The sequence below is a fragment of the Phodopus roborovskii genome, unplaced genomic scaffold, assembly GCF_943737965.1.
Source record: "Phodopus roborovskii unplaced genomic scaffold, PHOROB, whole genome shotgun sequence".
NCBI lineage: Eukaryota > Metazoa > Chordata > Mammalia > Rodentia > Cricetidae > Phodopus > Phodopus roborovskii.
In genome coordinates this window covers 37,973,598-37,993,997 of record NW_026126407.1, presented here as the reverse complement: position 1 = coordinate 37,993,997, position 20,400 = coordinate 37,973,598, and the positions used below count along the sequence as shown (strand labels likewise).

At 39.4% G+C, this 20,400-nt stretch overlaps 1 protein-coding gene across 1 annotated transcript; it reads right to left on the bottom strand.

Annotated features, from left to right (window-relative positions):
- Window positions 1-7,411: 7,411 nt before the first annotated feature.
- Window positions 7,412-14,175, bottom strand: Ccng1 (cyclin G1). The gene is made up of 6 exons (XM_051180935.1): window positions 13,928-14,175; window positions 12,772-13,032; window positions 11,066-11,319; window positions 10,500-10,578; window positions 10,321-10,419; window positions 7,412-10,111 (listed from the first exon to the last, which is right to left on the bottom strand). The coding sequence occupies exons 2-6, from the start codon at window positions 13,030-13,032 to the stop codon at window positions 9,920-9,922; spliced, it is 885 nt and encodes a 294-aa protein (XP_051036892.1). The 5' UTR covers window positions 13,928-14,175; the 3' UTR covers window positions 7,412-9,919.
- Window positions 14,176-20,400: the final 6,225 nt, after the last annotated feature.

Sequence of the window (20,400 nt, the reverse complement as noted above, 5' to 3'; positions counted from 1 at the left end):
CCTCAGTCTTTTACTGTTTTGGTGGTGGTAATGATGGTTTATTTGTTTTGCTTGTCTTTTTCCTTGACAGTGCAGTTATTAAAGTAGGAAATCAATGTGGACATGGTACTGCTGCTTAGTCCTCGGACCTTAATGCTGTTTATATTGAACTGATTCCAACAATATCGGTTGGTGTTGGTGCACATCTTTAATCCCAGGACTGGGGAGGCAGAGGCAGGCGAATCTCTGTGAGTTTGAGGCCAGCCTGGTCTACAGAGCAAGTGAGTTCCAGGGTAGATTCCAAAGCTACACAGAGTAACCCTGTCTCAAAAAAACAAAACAACAAAAAAGGAAGGAAGGATGGAAGCCCTGCAGTAGGATTTGCTACTCTACCTGAGGTGTCCAGTTCATTTCAGTCTGGAACAAATTCCTGTTTTTGTTTGGCTTTTACTGCTTTGACATTTTTCAGTGATAGAATCTTTCTGGGTAACCTGACCTCCAACTCATGGTGACACTTTAGCCTTAGCCCCCAGGTACTGTGATTATGGGTATGTGCCTGTGCCTGGCTTAAATTCTGCACTACAATTTTGTCTGTTAATTCTTCAGAATGGAGTTCATTGTTTGGATTATTCCTGAATACTGTCTCTTGTCATGAATTAAGAATTTCACCCTATTGCCGATGATGAATCTTAGGTTATCGAGTAAGGTAGTATCTGCTGGATTTCTTCACTGTAATACTTATTTTTAGGTGTTTTGTGGGAGAGTAGTTTTAAAATACCTTTCATGTTCTAACAAGGCTTTGAATTTATTTACTATTTTATGCAGTGGGTAAAAAGTATTCTCACTTCTTTGATGTTTAAAAATTGTATAATTTGTCTAGTGTAAAGCAGTCTTGGTGGCTTCTGTGTCCTTTGACATGTTTCGATCGTCATGTGAGCAATTTCTTATTCACCAGACTTAGGCACTACTTGCTCCAGTCCAAAAATCAAAGAATCCAGTTCCCTTTAGTGGATAAATGTTTTTAAACAAGGTGTGCATGCTGGTGTGTGATACTGTTAATGTATGTTTAGCATGCATACATTAAACCTATGCCTGCATATTGGAAACCACGAGTTTAAAATATCCCATGAGATTTATTTTAGTTCTTTCTTGGCATATTTAGAATTTACTTCAGTAGCTCGGTTCTCGTCACTTTTAATGTAATGACCTGCTGGAGGTCATCTCTACACACAAACCTTCATGTGTGAGGCCATGCTGAGCAGAAGTGTTCTTCAGTGCCCAAGCTCCAGCACTGACCTCTAGTCGCTGGCCTACCCTATGATGTCTGCCTTTTGCTTACTTACGTTCCTTAATACCTTTAGGAATGAAATCTTGGGACGAAGATGTTTTCTTTAATTGGTTCTCTTTGGTGTAATAATTTTAAATAATATTTTGAATAAACTTACAGGTAAAAATACCATTTTTCAGTGTATAATTTGGTGAATTTTAACTCGTGTAGATTTGAAAACACTGTCCTATTTATCCTAAAATAATGCAGTCACCCGAGTACTAAATTTTTTTTTCTTTTTTTTTTGTAGTTACAGTATCAGCTTTCAACTCTAGAAACCACTGTCTCTGCTTTTAGCTCTTTTCTATGGTTTATTTCTTCTAGAATAAATAAGCAAAACCATATGCAAGTTTTTAAAAGTGTTTGCTGAAACAATTTAAATACTCTAGGCTCACCCTTACTAAGTATATAATTGAGTATGCCCAGAGTACACCACCATCAGCTTAGTGGATTTTCAACGTCCCAAATAAAAGCCTTGTATTCTTGAGTTGGCATACTATTTCCCCTATATGGCCTTATCATACTGTTAGTCCATTTATTAGATGTATGTTTAGGTATTTTCCTATTTGGGCTCTGCTGAGTAATGCTGCTATTAGTGTTTGTGCAGCTGGTTTTTATGTGTGAAAGGTCTTTTCTTACTGTTCTGATCACTTTGATTTTAACTTGAGCTAAAGTCATTTTAGAAGAGGGAAAACTAATTGAGAAAAAGGCTTCTTAAGAACTGGCTATCAGCAAGTCTTTAGGGCTTTTTCTTAATCATTGATTAATGGGGAGGACCCAGCCCTAGGGTCATTAGAAAGCAGGTTGAGCAAGCCATAAAGAGCAAGCCAGTAAGCTTGCATCAGCATCAGCGCTTGCTTTTGGTCATGTTCTGTCGTCACAGCAGTGTAATCCTAATGTTTATGTTATGTGCTGTCTTATGTGTTAAGGTTTCTATTGCTGTGAAGAGACACCACAGCCATGGCAACTCTTAGAAAGGGAACATTTAATTGGCTGGCTTACAGTTCAGAGGTTCTGTTCACTTTCATCATGATGGGACATGGCTGCATGTAGGTGGACATGCTGCTGGAGAAGGAGCTCTATCCTGACCCATAGGCAACAGGAAGTGGTCTGATACACTGAGTGTGGCTTAAGCATATGTGAGACTTCAAAGCCCACCTCCACAGCGACATATTTCCTCCAGTAAGATGGCATCTACTCCAACAAGGCCACACCTCCTAATGGTACCATTCCCTGTGGGGGCATTTTCTTTCAGTCCTCCACACATCCTTTCATTTACTCATTTGAGGAACTTTGAGGCTATTTCCCAACGCAGCTGCACATTTACCTGTGGTGTTTAGGATTCCAGTTTCTCCACATTGTTGTTTACATGTCTTAACTGGCTGTTTGAGTCTAGTCATTCTAGTGATAGTAACTGGTATCTGTGGCTATGTGTACATTTTTATGTAGGTACTTATGTTGTAAATACATTCATTGTGTGTGGGGTTGGGTGAGTGAGGGCTTAGGGCTTGCATGTCACACACAGTACAAGGAGGTCAGTTACCTGTTTTCGACATGTAGGCCTCAGATTAAATTTAGATCACCAGTCTTGGTGACAAGTTCTTTTAACCACTGAATCATCTTTATGGTTTACATTTCTGTGAAGGCAAGTTACAGCTAGCATTCTGTGTTTATTGAGCATTTGTGTGTCATTCTTAAAGAAATGTTTATTTGTTGGGCAATGGTGGCACACACCTTTAATCCCAGCACACGGGAGGCAGGGACAGGTGGATCACTGAGTTTGAGGCCAGCCTGGTATACTGAGCAAGCTCCAAAAAGAAATTATTCAAATCTTTTGCCCATTTGAAAATAGGGTTATCTTATTGTTAAGTAATAAATAATCTGGGTTGACTCTGTATTCTTTGGCCATGTTAATTTTGTTTTTTCTATGGGTTTTTTTTTTGTTTGTTTGTTTGTTTTTGATTCCTTGAGTTTTCTGTATAGATTAGTTCATTTTACACTTTTTTTTGGGGGGGGGGTCTGTTTGCTTTGGAGAGAGAATTTTCATGTACTCCATGCTGATCCTGAACTCACTAGTAGCTGAGACGTCCTTGAGTTTCTGATTATTGTCTCTCCATCCAAGTGCTGAGATTAGACCTATTAACACCTTCATCTTTCCTGATTATCCTGGCTAAACAATGAAGAGATTGGCCAGCCCCATATTAGCTATGCCTTAGGATAATGAACTCAGCTGCTTTTAATCTCAATATGGAATGCTATCCATAAGGTTTCCACCCTTTCTTTTTTATCAGGCTGAAGTCCCCAACTATTAATTTGTAGTTAGCTGAACTTCAAGAAAAGGTATTGAATTCTAGAATGGTGCTGCACATCTTTAATCCCAGTACTTGGGAGGCAGAGGCAGGTGGATCAGATCGAGTTCTAGGACAGCCAGTACACAGAGAAACCCTGTCTTGAAAAACAAAACAAAATGTATGTTGGTTATTTCCATATGTTTCTGTAATGGTTGATTTGATCATTTTCTTTTCTAGCTTATTAATGTGATGAATTGTACTAATTTTCAAATTTTGAAGAGCTTGTCACAATCCTTCACCCAAACTCTGTCAGTTTATATATTTACATTCATTCAGATTTCTGTGTATTGTGATACTGATAATTTTCTTCTTCTGATACATGATCTTTGTCTGGACTTGATAGCTAATTCTGGCTTTACAAAACTGTGAACTGTGAAACAGTTATGTCTAGAAGAGAGCTTTTATTGAAGTGAACTTTTTAAAATCTTAATGAGTTTTCCATTAAAGTTTTAAAAATTCAGTTTTTAAATTATCAAATTATTCAGATTATGTAATTCATTTTAGTTAAATTTTGGCAGTTTTTTTTTTTTTTTTTTTTTATAGAGTATTTTGTCTGAATGTTTGTATGCAGTGTTCACAGAGGCCATTGTTGGATCCCCTGGAACTCGAGTTGTAGATAGTTGTGAGCTTTCATGTAGGTGCTGGAAACTGAACCCACATCTTCTGCAAGAGCATTTTTTTCTTAACCACCCACCACCCACTGAGCCATGTCTTTGGGGCCCCTTAAAGTAGTTTTTGTCTTTCAAGAACTGACTGTGGCCAGACTTTCTTTGGACTGCCAACTCCCGAATAATGACACAGAGACTTCTTATTAAGTGTGAAAGCTTGGCCTTAGCTTAGGCTTGTTTGTTTCCCAACTATCTCTTAAAAACTTAAACTAATGCCAGGCAGTGGTAGCACATGTCTTTAATTTCAGCACTTGGCAGGCAAAAGCACATGAATCTCTGTGTGTTCAAGACCAGCCTGGTCTACAAGAGCTAGTTGAGGATAGGCTCCAAAGCTACACAGAGAAACCCTGTCTTGAAAAAACAAAACCTTTAAGCTAACCCATTTATATTAATCCATGTTCTGTCACGTGGCTTGTTACCTCTTTATACCATAATGTCCGACTTTCTGTGCATCTTGATAGTGAATCCCCCTTCTCTCAGATTCTTCCTCCCTGAAGTTATGCTTATCCTCTCCAGCGTAGCTATTGGCCTTTCAGCTATTTATTAAACAATCAGAAGGTGCCTTAGGCAGGTGAGTGAAAACGGAGACATCTTCACACAGTGTGATCAAATATTCCACAACAAATTTAATCTGTGTATGGAGAGTATCTTCTTTATGCCCCCTTTTTTAAAATCATTTGAGTGTGCATTCAGACATGTTTCTCAGTACTTGTAGATGTCAGAAAACAACTTGGGAAGTGTGTTCTCTTTTCCACCCATGTAAGGTCTGAGGAGCAAACTCAGGTCACCATGCTTGTCAGCAAGTGCCTTTACTCTCTGAGCCATATCACTTGGTACCTTTTAATGTCTTGCAGGGTCTGTAGCAGTATCTTTTCTTCTAATACCTGAGTTAATCTAGAGTATCAGCTATTGCTCTAAAGAACCAGTTTCTGGTATTGATTTTTCCTCTGTGTTAATTTGTTTTGAATTTTAACACCCCATCTTTTTCATAACTTGCTTCTTTCTGCTCACGTAGATTTCACTTAGCCTCCCATCCCAGTTTCTTTTTTGGGGGGGGGGGGGAGTTCAAGACTGGGTTTCTCTGTGGCTTTGGAGGCTGTCCTGAAACTCGCTCTGTAGAGCATGCTGGTCTTAAACTCAGGGATTGACCTGCCTCGCCTCCCGAGTGCTAGGATTAAAGGCATATGCCACCTCTGCCCGGCACCCCAGTTTCTTAAAGTAGAAGTTACTGGCTCTTCAGACCAGCATAGTCAATAGTGCAGTGACTATAATGTGCTTTCTGAGCACTAATTTAGCACATTCCACACACAGTGCTCCTTCATTCACACTCAGTTTAAAATACTTTCTACTTTGAGGCTTATTCTTAGAACCACAAATTGTTTGGAAGTCTGCAGTTTCATTTTTCAGTTCTTAGAATTTTGCCTGTTACGTGCTTCTACTGCAAACATACTTTGTGTGTTTTAAGTGTTTTTGTTTTTTTTTTCTTTTTTTTTTAATCTTAGGACCTAAGATGTAGTATGTCTTGATGAAAGTTCCTTACTCACCTGAGGAAATTTGCATGCTGTTTTAGGATGCAGTGCTACTCAGCTTTATATCGTCACTAATTTTTCTAGTAATACCATGGATTTCCAAGAATAATGTCTAGCTTTACATTTGTTGAGGATTTCTCATTTCATTGCTGCATGTTTATTTAAGCAGTGATATATTTATTGAGTCTTTACCAGTTTTGACTGTTCCTAAGTGTTGAAGTGATGTAAATATTTCATTTGGTTTTGGAGTAGGAAAATTGTAAGCTTCACAGTTAACGCTGTGTAAGACATGACACATTTGTATGTTCATTAGGTTGTTTTGTAATGGCACATTTGAGAAAAATTACTTTGTTATTAAAAAAGAGGGGAAGTCCTATATTATTCTGCCATGATAGTACATAGAATATGGTTTGAATTGTGGGGATTATACAATTTCACGTGGATTGCAACATTTAGGGACAGAATATGCAGAATTGTAAAAGCAAAAGGCTTACACTTCCACATCACAGTCCATCAAGGCAGGATCAGGCACAAAGATCAAGGAGGAGTGCTGCTTACTGGCCTGCTCCTCAGGGTTTGCTCAGAGCTTTCTGGGTGTCGAACTCTTATGCATCAGTCAAGAAAATGCACCTTTGGCTTGCCCACAGGGCAATCTAGTGGAGAGACTTCCTCACAATGACTCTAGCTAGTATCAATCTGACAGAAAACTAGCCAGCACAGAGTGTTGTTCTATGCAGGGTTGCATCCATTGACAAGCTACCCATGTTCAATAAATAACCTCTCACACATCCTCAGGTGAGCAAACCTAATTAAGCTCAGTGACACACACAGGAAGTAGTAAGAGGGGTTTTACCAGGAAGAGGGGATGCAAAGAGTGTAATGGGAATGTGATTAAAAACTATTGTATACATGTATGAAACTCAAAAATAAAAAAAATTCAAATACAGAGTTCAAAATTATAGAATCTCTTCAATAATTACCACTTGATCCAATCAGGTTAACATAATAGCATCGTGGCATCCACACTGCTTGGTTTTATTTAATTAGGTAAGAGGGTTTGTACTAAACCTCAGATGTGTGAAAAGTAAATTTTTATGATGAATAATACCCATAATGGTGTATCTAAATAAACAACAACCCAATTAACAATAATGGGTAAACACAGCTTTTTAGTGTACATTTAACAAACATATTTATCCTGTGGTGTTTTATAAAAAATTAGAAAGTGATTTGTCAGGCAGTGGCAGCACACATCTTTAATCCCAGCACTCAGGAGGCAGAGGCAGGGGGATCTCTGAGTTCAAGGTCAACCTGGTCTACACAGTGAGTTCCAGGACTTCCAAGGCTATACAGAGAAACCATGTCTTGAAAGGAGGAGGAGGATCCACCAGTCTCAGCCTTCCCAGGGCTACCATGCCCAGCTTAATATCTGCACTGTTTTCTCTCTGCTTCTGGGCATCTTACTTTAGTAAAATTAATATCCAATATAAAGAAAGCTTATTTTATAATGATATTGCCAAAATACTTACAAAAGAAACAAAAATGCCCAGGGAAGGATTACATTTCAATAACTTTATTGAAAGGTATATTCCTTAGTTTAAAACATAATGGTAGTTGATTAGATTACTTCTGTCCACTCAAAATCAACATGGTTTCCAAATTGAAGCATATCAGCCTTTAGGAAGAACTGAAAAGCTATTCATGAAACATGGTTTACAAAGGTTAAGGATAAAATACTCTAGTTCTTTGGTTTATTTTTCACTGGTCATTATCCATTACCTATCAAAATGGTTACAGCCACTCTGGGTGGATGCAGGCTGCACACTGCGCTAAGGAGCAGCCTACAGTTTAACAGTGTAAATCTTACATTCAAGGTCAGCACTGAGAATCTGAACACAACCTTGGTGGTCTTATACAGGTGCCTCCTTACTTCCCTTAAGACACAGTAGACGTTCTGCAAATTACTCTCTTTTAAAACAAAATGCATTAGAAGCAGTGACAGTTTTATAAAAACTTCTGGAGTGCTTTATCAAGCCTGAACTAAGTTTAATGCAATAAATAAGTTTTCAGGGTGATAATTCATCCAGTTATTAATGTTTTCTCAAATGGGACTAGATTGAAGCAGCACTTCTGTAGAATTTTTTTTATTATGGATAAAAACCATTCTCTAAAAGAAATATTAAAGGTAACAAAGTTACAAAACTTGTGAGGTCTGCTTTATATAAAACACCCACAAGTTTAAGTGGAATTCTCATATAGCAATAAAAATCCCATCTCTAAATTAGCAATTACTTGGTTATGGGTGCCAAGAAACCATTTACTGCTTAAATTACCCCTTATAATACCTTAAAAGTGCATTTGTGAAGTGTTGGTTTTGATGTAAACCTTGTAATTTAAATTTTGAGATTTAAATTAAGTAGTTTACCATTTTCAATACCACCTAAGTATATATTGATCCAATCTAGGAAGTTAGATCAATGAAGGTTCACAGTTTTATTTCACATTTATGTCTTTAGTCTTGATTTGAATGTTTCATGGGGGAATTCAAATCAAGCGTAGCTCTACCAAGCCTGGAATCAGTTTTCCCAACACTGAGACCATTCTGCTAATGTGGTGATGTGCTGAGGTTTTCATAGCTTAAATCCTGTACCACAGGAAACTCAACGGTCAGAGTGGCAGAGAAAGACTTCAGGAACAGTTTTTGTTGCTTCTGCAATCCTACTGCCTAAGCAAACAACAGACCCAGTTTAACAGAAATCTGCCTTCATACTGTAAGCTGCTAAAGGTGCACTGATATGTAAGATGCATGATCATATATTTTTTGCAGGGACAGGGAGGGTGTAAGGCACATGCATGTCAGAGAAGAACTTGGGGGAGTTGGCTTTCTCCTTCCATCATGTGGGTACTAGGGAAAGAAGTCAGGTTGTTAAGACTTGGAGGCAAGTACCCTTACCTGCTGAACCATCTTCCCAGCAAAATTTACTTTTTTGGGGGTGGGAGAGGTTAGTTATTTTCTTATTTTGGTGTTTTTGAGGCAAGGTTTCCCTATTGTAGGTCTCTGGCTGTCCTGGAACTCACTGTGTAGACCAGGCTGCCCTTGAACTCATAGAGGTCCACCTGCACCATAACGCCTGGCAACATTTAGTTCTATGATTAAGAAATTTAGATGGCAAAGTGCATATGTATCAGGGACCACATTTATATATTTTAAGTATATAATTACTGTGTAATGGACTAACTGCTTAGAGATAAAGTACTAAATATAGAATTGAGACACCCAAACAATTTCCAGAAACCTAACGTGGGGACTATTTGTCCTATATTATTTTGTTCTTTTTCTTGTTTTTTTTTTTTTTATTAATTTCCTGTTACATTCCACCTATATTACTTTGAAAGTACATCACCCATGTGCAAACTACATTTTCTTAATCAACCAGCACATTTAAATTTGTTCATATATGGGTCAAACTTTTTGTTTCATTCTTCTGCTTGGGTTTATGTAACTTTAAATAAGCTACAGTGATATAATATGTAATTTAAAGAAATACTATTTCACCAACTACTTTTTTGTTTGTTTTTTTGGGTTTTTTTTGTTGTTGTTGTTGTTGTTTTGTTTTGTTTTTGAGACAGGGCTTCTCTGTGTAACAGTCCGAGTTGTCCTGGAACACGCTCTGTAGATCAGGTTGGTCTTGACCTCAGAGATCTGCCTGCCTCTGCCTCCCAAGTGCTGGGATCAAAGACATGTGCCACCAGTGTCCAGCCTCATTAACTGCTTGTAAGTTTTCGGGTTGGAGGATTCTCTTTCCTAAGCTAATAATTTGACTAAGCAAGTGTTAACACATATTTAGAGACTTGCTAAGTCCTGTCTCTGGAGACTGCTGTTCGTTGTCCACAGGAAATATCGTCCAGTATTCACTAACTAGATCAACACAGTCACTTTTCCCTTTACTACTTCAATCCCATACTATTTATATTGAAGATGGTATTTCAATTCTTTAGTTGTAGGAGAAAATTACCATACTGGCAAATTTTCTGTACACAGAGAATAACAATTAGATTTACCAACTAGGAAACCGTTTCAGGAATTGTTGGGAGGTGAGTTATTCTGTAATAACTATGCTTCAGTTGCCGTGCGGTGCGTCCAGACACAATCCATTTCAACTTCTGAACATTTGGTTTGGAACACTTGTTTGATGAATATTCAGTTAAACACTTGGATACCAGCTCTTGCCAGAAGGTCAAATCTCTGCCACTTATCTGTACATAAATAAAAAATTATTAAAAGCCCCACTGTATGTATTGTAATAAATATAATTCCACTGATGTGTTTCCTCATCCAAAGAGAATCAGGGGAGAGCCACTTAAGCTTCAAATCAATATATGGTATCTTATTTTACTTTAGGAGTACAGTGGATACATTTCTATTGTAGCTAGCTAAGGGGATGGATGCTATAACTTTGACATACCTTGGAATGTTTTTGAATACATTCGATTCCTTCTGTTAACTCTACATACTTTAATGCTTGGATCTCCAAAGCAATGATAGACAAGGCCAACACAGAAGGCTGAAAAAGAGAAATATAAAGTGAACGTCAACCATAAAAATAGGTCTCTGTAACTACACTTAATCTTATAAAATATTTACCTTTGCCTTAGAAAATATGATCCTGCAGTGGCATGCCTTAAGTTGGGCTTCTAGTCTTTCAAAATTAAGATAGTTTCTCCTTTGAAAAGAAAATGGGATTGAGTTTATGTAGACAGTATTATATCTAGTTGGCAGACAGTTTTAGAAGTGTATTAAAGTCAGTTTTAAAAATGAAACTCATACACTCAGAAATTATTTGAAGAAAAGGAATTTTTCTTCTGTCAGTGATAGGAACTTCTTAAAACATGAGTCTTAAATTATTCTGGTACAAAAAAATCATTAACTGAACAGTAGTATACCAAAAATAAGATTTTATTTCAATTGAAATTTCTGCATCTTTTCACAGTTTCATTAGATGTTCCTAGGTTCTATAAAGTTTAAATATCCTTTAATCTTAAGGAACCTTCAGTAAACTGTTGACAACTGTCTTTTCAAGTCTGTTAAGCAACAATGTCCAAGGGATCACAGGTGTCATACTCTTATTTTGGTAAGAATTCTAAGAACATGCCAACTTTATGCAACAGCCAAACAGTATCCTTTTGATTTCCAAACCAAAGTTCACATACCTTTCAAATGGCAAGCTCTCTTGAATGAGTGAGTAATAAATTTGCAGAAATTGAAAGGCAGTAGTAGCTTTGACTTTCCAACACACTTTCTCCAACACAATCTTTTCCATTCTCATCAAGTCCGAAACTGTAAACCTATATTGGCTTATTCGGATCAAATCAGTTGCCAATGGGACATTCCTTTCCTCTTCTATTGATTTTACAGCCAAATAAAAGCAGCTCAGTCCAACACACCCAAGATGCTTCGCCTGTACCTGCAAACACAAACAACAGGAGTATGTCTTTACCATGTGGCAATAAATAGAACAGAAAGGGAAATCTAGGACTCAGAGCCACCACTATGAAAGTATATCTTCAACAAATAGCTACAATGGATATAACATCTACCCTACTTGGACAGATGCCTGTCAGTCTGACTTATCCTACTTGAAATCAGTGAGTTAGTGGATAGGGAAGACAGCTTCAGTTTTAACAGTTAAACTCTGAAAGCCATATAAGTAGTTTATCAGTTACCGGAGAATAACTATAGATGATCTTCCTTCAGACAACAAACATTTCCTTTTCTGTAGCATGCAAACTGAAGCTGGAAATGCCAAATGGCTACAGGAATTAGCCTAATTCTTAACCACAACCTAACATTCTGACTTTAACAAACATCTTTACATCTATGACCATGTGTAAATGAATGGAAACACAGTCTATTAAGAAAGGTTCTGATTAGGGCTAGTGAGATGGCTCAGTAGATAAGGATGCTAGTCACCAAGTCTGATGACTTGAGTTCAGTCCCCAGAACCCAATTCCTGCAGTGATCCTTACCTCCACATAGGATGTAGCATGAATGTACCCATGAGTGTACATACGCAAACATACATATATATATATGTGTGTATATATATATATAGTTTTTTTTTTAAGAAATATTTCTACTTTTTAAAAAATAAATTTAGTTTTTGAAACGGTCTCATTGAGTAGCTTTGGCTGGCTTAGAACTCCCTGGCCTCAAACTAACAGATCTGCCTGTCTCTGATTTCCAAGTGCTAGGGCTAAAGGTGCGAGTCATTATGTCAGGACCTTAATTTTTATTATTTTATTATTACCATGTATGTGTGTGTGCGTGCACATGTGCGCATCTGTGTGTAAGGAGAAGAGGATGTGAGGGCATGTATGTGCCACGGTACATGTGTGATGGTCAGAGAAAACCTTTTGGGAGTTAGTTCCCACTTTTCACTGTGATTATCTGAGGCATGTGTACCTGGTGAACCATTTTGCTGGCTCAAGAAAGGTTTCTAAGTATAGCCAGATTTTCTACTAGAGTGCTACAATTAATGGCTTGATGTTAGACAATTTTCTACTTCTGTATACAGCTAGTAAGTGATGTATTACTACTCTTGATTATGAGAAAGCATTGCCACATTTGAAAATGGCTTTTGAATATCAGCTCTTTTGACAGCTATTTTTTTTATTAGTATTGATTTTAATGTGTATTCATGTGTATATGTGTGATGTTTGCTACATTTGGGCAGGTGCTAGAGGAAGCCAGAAGGCATTAGAGCACAACTGCCACCTGGGTGCTTGGAAGTGAACTCGGGTTCTCTGGAAGACCAGCAAGCACTTCTAATCCTGAGCCATCTCCAGCCCACTAAAATTTGATCTCTTAAACACATGCTGAGCAACATTTGAAAAGGGATATTATAGCTTGAACATACCTTCATTTTAGACAAGAATCTGTCCAGTAAATTCACAGCTAGGGAAAACGTCTCTGTGTCGAAGCCAAAGAACTGAGTTAGACTAAGTAGATCTTTTACTTCAAAGTCCCTGAGCCTTGCAGTCATTCTGAGGCCATTGTCATGTGCAGACTCAATTAGTTTCAAGCCGCAGACCTTTGGCTGACATCTAGACTCCTGTTCCAACAGGGTGTTCAGCTGGTGTAGCAGTTTCTGAGAGTCAGTTGTCAGTACCTCTATCATCTATATATAGAACAAACCCAGAAAAGACTGTGAGCGCCCCTTGCAGCCGGTCCATCTTTGCATTGTGTCAAGAAGAGCTTTATAATGCATGATTTCCCCTCCTCCACTAAGTCTAAAACATTGCAAAGGGCTCTGCGTTAATTTTTACCTTCTCCCAGTTCATCACATTTCTAAATTGTGAATTTGAACAGGACGAACTATGCTTAAAAAAAAAAAAGAAATACTTTGCCAGCTTCAGTAAAGACTTACTCAATGCCGCTACAAACAGATGCTGCCGTTCAAGGCACCCAAACCAAAGAGTCAAAATGACAGTACATATATACTCTGAATTATATATTAACAACGTGGATGTTCTTAGTTCTTTATCTGTGAAATAAGATCATTACCTAAGCTCATTGATTGTGTGGGTTAAATGGAGTCATACTAACCGCTTAGCACATAAATAGGTGCTTAATTAATGACGGATAATGAGGTTATTTCTACATCTGTGAGATGAGGATAGCAACATCTGTTTCTTGGGACGGATGTGAATAACACACAATATGACTCAATGTGGCGCGGTGCTTAATAGTTTAACGTCATTTAAAGACCAAAAGAAAAAGTTAGGAGAAGCTGAGAATCGCACTGGTTGGTGTAAGCACTTCCCTTGCATCCTGGTCACAAGCTGAGTCCTGGATACAGAGGATGACTCTTGTTAATTTAAGGACAGAAGAGCTGAGAGTCGCCCTGGCGAGGAACCACTAAGTTCAGGAGTGCAAGTTGGAACTGGGAGGCATGACACAGGAACATCCCAGGACGAACGCTCTGGTTGCGCCTCTACAGGGGCAGACTAGCCCGGACTTGCACAGCAAACCCCCACCCCACCCCAGGAGCTTCAACCCAGGTTCCCTCTCACCTTGACAGCCACAGCTCCTCCGCGGTGGTCACCACCCTCCCCGGGCCTGCTCTCAGCTCGCCCTACGTCCCCGATCCGAGAGGCCGACGAGGGGAACGGACTCACGGGCGGGCAAGCGAGCAGAGGCCCGGGGAGGAGCGGGCGTCCCGGGTGGAGGGTCCCGCAGCGCCCTGAGTTAGCGGGCGTTCCTGGGGGTCAGCACGCAGCGAAAGAGCTGCTCCCGGCAGCTGGGAGACAGGCCGGGGCTCGCGGGGGGCGCATCTTAGCCGCTGATTGGTGCGATCCTTTTGATGGATGGCTTCAGAGAAAGGTCGGCCAATCAGCGTACACTTGCCATTGTCCAGACTCCAATTCTCCGCCCCCTTGGTGCCACTCCCGGATCTCTCAGTCTCTCGTTCGTATTGGAGCATTTCCGTCCTGCCATGAGCTGCGGAACTGAACGCTAGGTGCCAAGGCTTGCCCGGGCAGGTCTGGCTGCTAGAAGCCAGAGTGGCCTGGGTAGCGTTCCAGAATCTAATGGGAGGGTTTTTGTTTGTTTGTTCTCTGCAGTTTAGCAGTTCTGTAGTGGTTCAGCCCCCTTCTTTCTAAAAACACAATGACAAGTTAAAAAGAAGTAAAAGGCTTGTTTTCATTGTCTTTACAGATAAAAGAGACTATAGACGTCTCTGTAGATAGACTGCTCTGTTTATTGCATTCCTGAGCGTTCTTTTGGGGTTTTGGAAATCAGTTGATTTTTTTTTTTTTTTTTTTTTTTTTTTACTTATTTTGCTTCTTGTAAAACCTATTACAGTGAGATTAGACTATGTAGTGTTTCTTGGTCCTCTGCTAAGGTCCAGGATTTGTTTTTTAAAACAAATTTAAATGACAAACTTGATAGAGTGCCCTCATGCAACCACCAGAGGCCAAAAATAAAGTGTGTAACACAGACAACAGCAAGAGCAGTACATGGAAAATTCAACTGCAGGGAGTGGGCTGTCAGGCTCCAGAGTAGGGTGTGAAGGAATATTACTCTCTGTGTTCTTGTGGACTTAATCTCCATAAACAAGCCTTTTCTCTGCCATGTTAATGGGAAAACAATTATCTCTCTTGTTTATAACTTATTATTATAACTGTCACTTTTTTCTTCCTGGTTTAGAAGGGCGTGCCCTCAGGAGCAAGTGTGGCAGTTAGCTCTTAGGGATAGCCCAGGGTGCAGAACTTCAGTGGCTTTCCTGAAAATAACAAAAGGCAAGGCCAAGCCAGCTGCCCACCCCTAAAGATTATAAACTAGATACAAGGTAGGTTTGTTTTTGTTTTGAGACAGGGCCTCTATATAGTGCTGGCAGTCCTGGAACTTTATATGTAGACCAGGCTTCTGTGGTACTGGGGTTAAAGATGTATACAATCACACCGGACCTTTTTCTTTCATTTAAAAAAAAAAAAAAAAAAAAGAAAAAAGAAAAAGAAAAAGTTTTATTTTGTTTTTAAAAATTATGCCTCTCCACAGGTTTTGCTGGCATGCTCCTTTAATCCCAGCACTCAGGAGGCAGAGGCAAGAGGATATCTGTGAGTTCGAGACCAGCCTGGTCTACAAGGGCTAGTTCCAGGACAGGCTCCAAAGCCACAGAGAAACCCTGTCTTGAAAAACAAAAAAACAAAACAAAACAAAAAAAAAGTATGTCTTTCTTGGTGAGGGATGGTCTTCTGTATATATGTTTCTCTTATTGGTTGATGAATAAAACACTGACTGGCCAGTAGCCAGGCAGAAAGTATAGGCAGGCTACCAGACAAAGAGAATTCTGGGAAGGGGAAGCAAGAAAAAAAAAAAAAAAAAAAAAAGCAGCCTGGGAAACTAGTTACAGGAAGGTAGGATGTGGGCATTCTCTAGTAAAATAAGACTATAAGACCATGTAGAAATACATTGTTTAATAGTTATGGGTTAATGAGAGAGAGAGAAAGAGGAGAGAGAGAAGAGAGAGAGAGAAAGAGGGAGAGAGCGCTAGCAAATAAGAAGGCTGAGCCACTGGCCAAACAGTTTTTAATTAATATAAGTTTTTATGTGTTTATTTGGGGCTGAAGGGCGGTGGGACCAGGCAGAAAAGAAACTCGGGCATCTCTCTGTAAACCTCTCTCTGTCTCTCTCTCTGTCCCTCTCTCTCTCTCTTGTGTGTGTGTGTGTGTGTGTGTGTGTGTGTGTGTGTGTGTATGGAATGGATTTGAAGTTTCAGGCAGCTGGAGTTGCCCACTATGGGTGCTGAGAACCTAATTCACCTGAATTCCTGGTACTTAAATCTGCAAAGGCCATGAGTGCTCTAACCCATGAGCCACCTCTCCAGTCTTTATTTTGGGTTTTCAGAAGTAGACAGTAAAAAATACCTTAAACATAGAAAACCAGGAGGATTAAATAATAGAAATCATGTGGTAAATGGTAGCCTTTCTTCTTATGTTTATTTTTAAATGCCGTATGTAAATAGTTGGTCCTGTTTATTCTGCTGTCAGCCTTTTCAGCCTAGCCTAGAAATGAGATCTGATTACTAGAATTGGTTAACACTAATAAAAATTTTTAAACTTCATCTACTACTTTCTACATCTTACATTTAAATTTTCCATTGAGAACTCTTGGCAATATGTTATCATATGTTAAAAAATATTTTCTTCAAGAATCCTGTTTTTTCTCTTTATTCAAATGTTTACATAAAAACATTTCACTGGCATTGAAGAAACAAATATAAATCAAATCTAATAGACATTCTTTGCATATTTTTTTCTATTTCAACTAAAAAACCTCACTGTTTTCATTTTTAATTATGAATATATGTGTGGGTTTGTGCAGTGGGGAAAGTGGAGATCAGGTGAGTCGAGCTATCCAACATGGGTGCTCTTAACTTTGGACACATCTTTCCAGCCCTCTGTTGCAATTTTTAAATATAATATTTCATATACATATAGTATATCACAGCTTTACAAAATGGCCTCTCTAGGCCTCCATTCAGGGACATCATTGTCACATGCCTATGCTCTCAACTTTCTTTAGGCACTGAAGCAGATTCTATAACCCATTTCTTCTGTCCTTAATTTGGCTGAAGCTGCCAGGTTCTGCTGCTTGCTGGGGCTGAACATGGCCCTCTCATTCAATTAAATCTTTGACAGCTTTCTGTTTTGCATAGTTTTCTTCACTAACTAACCTTGGCTATTCTTTGATTTTTGCTCTATACACCAGGCTGGCCTCAAACTCTGAAATCCAACAGCTTCTGCCTTCTGAGTGCTAGGACTAAAGGTGTGCATCACCATAAACTACTCTAAGCTTTTCTTTAATTCCTTCCCACAAGTGGGAAATTTAGCTGGATGAATCTCTCCCTGAAGTCACCACTCCCTTTACTTGAACATAGGATTTAACTTCGTTCCACTCTCTTGTGCTCTTTTTCTCCTCAAATATTTTTCCTTGCTCAGTTTGCTCCTTTTCGTTATACAATTTCACCAGAGTTAACACTAATAACCACACAACAGACTCTATACTAGGCTGTTTTGAGATTTCCTCTGCCAACATAATTAATCCAAAGTTCTTCACTTTAGCTTCAGGTAAACTCTTCAGGCAAGGGCAAAAGGCAGCCACTTCACCAAGAACGTTCTCTAGGCAACACACTGTAACCTCTTGAACAAGCCCCCCACAGTTCATCAAACCTCACTCAACACCACTGTCTTCCATGGTGGTGTTGACCCACTAGTATGACCCAGTAAGCAGCATTTAATACATTCCCCTGCTTTTCTGACCCAAATTCCCCAAATCCAAATTACTTCAAACAAAAGTATGGCCAGGCCTATCACTGCAATGACACAGTCCCTGGTACCAACTTGTGTCTTAATCAAGGTTTCTATTGCTGAGAAGTGACACCATGACCATGGCAACTCCCCCTCCACCCTCCAGGGTTTTTCTGTGTAGCTTTGGAGCCTTTTCTGGAACTCACTCTGTAGACCATGCTGGCCTCAAACTCACATAGATCTGACTGCCTCTGCTGTGCAAACACTGGGATTAAAGGCATTCACCACCACTGCCTGGCTCATGGCAACTCTTATATGGAAAACATTTCATTGGGGTGGCTCGGTTACACTTTCACTCCACTCCATTATCGTCATGAGAAGAACATGGTGGTGTGCAGGAGGACATTGTACTGGCTAAGCAGGTGAGAATCCTACATCTTTCAGGCAACAGAAAGTCGACTGAGACACTGGGCAGTATCCTGAGCATAGGAAACCTCAAAGCTTGCACCCACAGTGACACACTTCAACAAAGCCATAGCTCTAATAGTACCATTCCCTATGAGATTATGAGGGCCAATTACATTGAAACTATCACACCCTCATTTGAGTAATTTAAAAAGAACTGCAGAATTTAAAACAAGCAATTATCTACTCTTGTAAAAGAAAGAAAACAAGACAGTCATTAAAATTTTATTTTTAAGAATGTTATATTTGATAAGTATTTTGAACCTCAAGCTCTGGGTTTCTCCAACGATACAATAAGCCAAATCAAGCCAAAATGATAAGAACAGGTTTAATTTGAACAAAGGAACTCCCAGGTGGTACTTGGGAAAAAGAAAGCAGGAGAGAAATAATGTTTTGGGTCTAGGGACTGGGTCTTAAATACCCTGAGGTGAAATCATGAGTAGCTCTGGAGGAGGAGCTGACTCATGGTGGACTTTCTGAGAGGGCAGGGTTTGGAACAGGAGGAGTGGGCCCAGTTCTTAGCAGAACATCTGGATGGGGTTTGGGATATTTATCATGAGTTCTTATCAGGAAGTTTTCAAATGTCTGACTTTTAGAATGTTAACTTGTCTCAGTCATACACGCCCGCGCGCACGCGCGCATACACACACACACACACACACACACACACACACACACAAGACAGGCTCTCTACTCTCTATTATGTATCTCCATCTGTCCTAGAACTGTTATATAGACCAAGCTGGCCTCAAACTCACAGACATCTACTTGCCTCTTAACACCCCCACCCACTCCATGCTGGCATTAAAGGTATGTACCACCCCCACCCCAATGATACATTTAATTCCCAGCCTCCTAGTTGTTTCTCAATGAACAGTTAAATGCAAGTCAGAAAAATGATGGTGATGCAGTGTAAGACTCCAGTCACTAACAGGAAGATTTAATCATATTGTCTATTGTAGTCTGAACACATGTCCTTGAACAACAGGAATTATAGCAAATAGGTCTGACAGTGATGGTTCCTGTGATGGGTAGTGATAGTTGTCATCTTGCCAAAATCTAGAATTTCATGGAAGTTGGATCTCTGGGCTTGCCTATGGGCTATTATCTTGATAGAGTTGACTGAAGTGTGAAGTCACACACACTGTAGGTAGTACCTTTCCCTGTCTGGGACCCTGAACTATGCAAGTGGAGAGAGGGAGCTGAGCCTCAGCAGATGAGCACTGCTCTCTGCTGCTTGTTTGTGGATGCCATGTGAGCAGCTGCTTCTGTGCTGAACCTTTATTTGTAAGCCAAAACCAACCTGGTTTCCATTAAGTTACCTTTTCAGAGTAATTTTATAACAGCAACAATAAGAACAACAGCAAAAAAGAAACAAGAAGAAAGGAAGGAAGGAAGGAAGGAAGGAAGGAAAAGAAACCAAGACAGAATGCCAAATGTTGTCTTGACCTTGACCCATAGGGAAATCTCTAATTGGTTTTGTTTGCTTGGATATATATATATCCAAGTCCATTTAAATGAAAACAAACATTTATAGACACTATTTGGGAATTTGGGTGTTGTTCTTTCCAAACTACTTCCTGCTGGTAAGGGGCATTGTCATGGGGGATTCGAAGAAGATTCAGAAATTCTGGCTATAGTCTGTCAGGCTGCTTTGTCCAGCTGTTTTGAATGTAGGATCACCTGGTACTCTGTTTCAGGTCAACCGTCCAAGTTTTACATACGCTAAGATGTTCTTCTGAGCATCTTGCTTCTACCTGAGTTTGGGAGTTTTGATTAGAAGCTTCTGTCACATTACTGCTTACAATAACATAAGTAAGCTTGTATCCATCCTTTGCCTTGTGTTAGATGAAGCTTCTGATTGATGTGGCAGTTACTTCCTCCTCCTCCTCCTTTTTTCCTAATGGCTTTCTTGACACTATCTAGACAAGTCTTGCTTATCTTTGAAAAGAAAACTATCTCTCATTGCATGTCCACCCTCTGGCTTTTTCCTTATTCCTTACAGTCAAGTTCCCTGCAGAATGCTTCATATTTTCATTGGTTTCTTTTACTGTCTTGCTCCTATATTTTATTTTCACTACAGAATCAGATACTGTGTTAATTTTCTCCTTGAAGTGACCCCCCCATCCCCCGAGCTGTTTCCTTTCTGAGTCCCCCCTTCCCCCTCCTCCCCCCCCCCGCTTCTCACGTTTCCCTTTAGCATAATATGCATAACTCTACATAGCATTTACCACATGGTCTGTTTCCTTGATGCTTAAAAATATATTTAC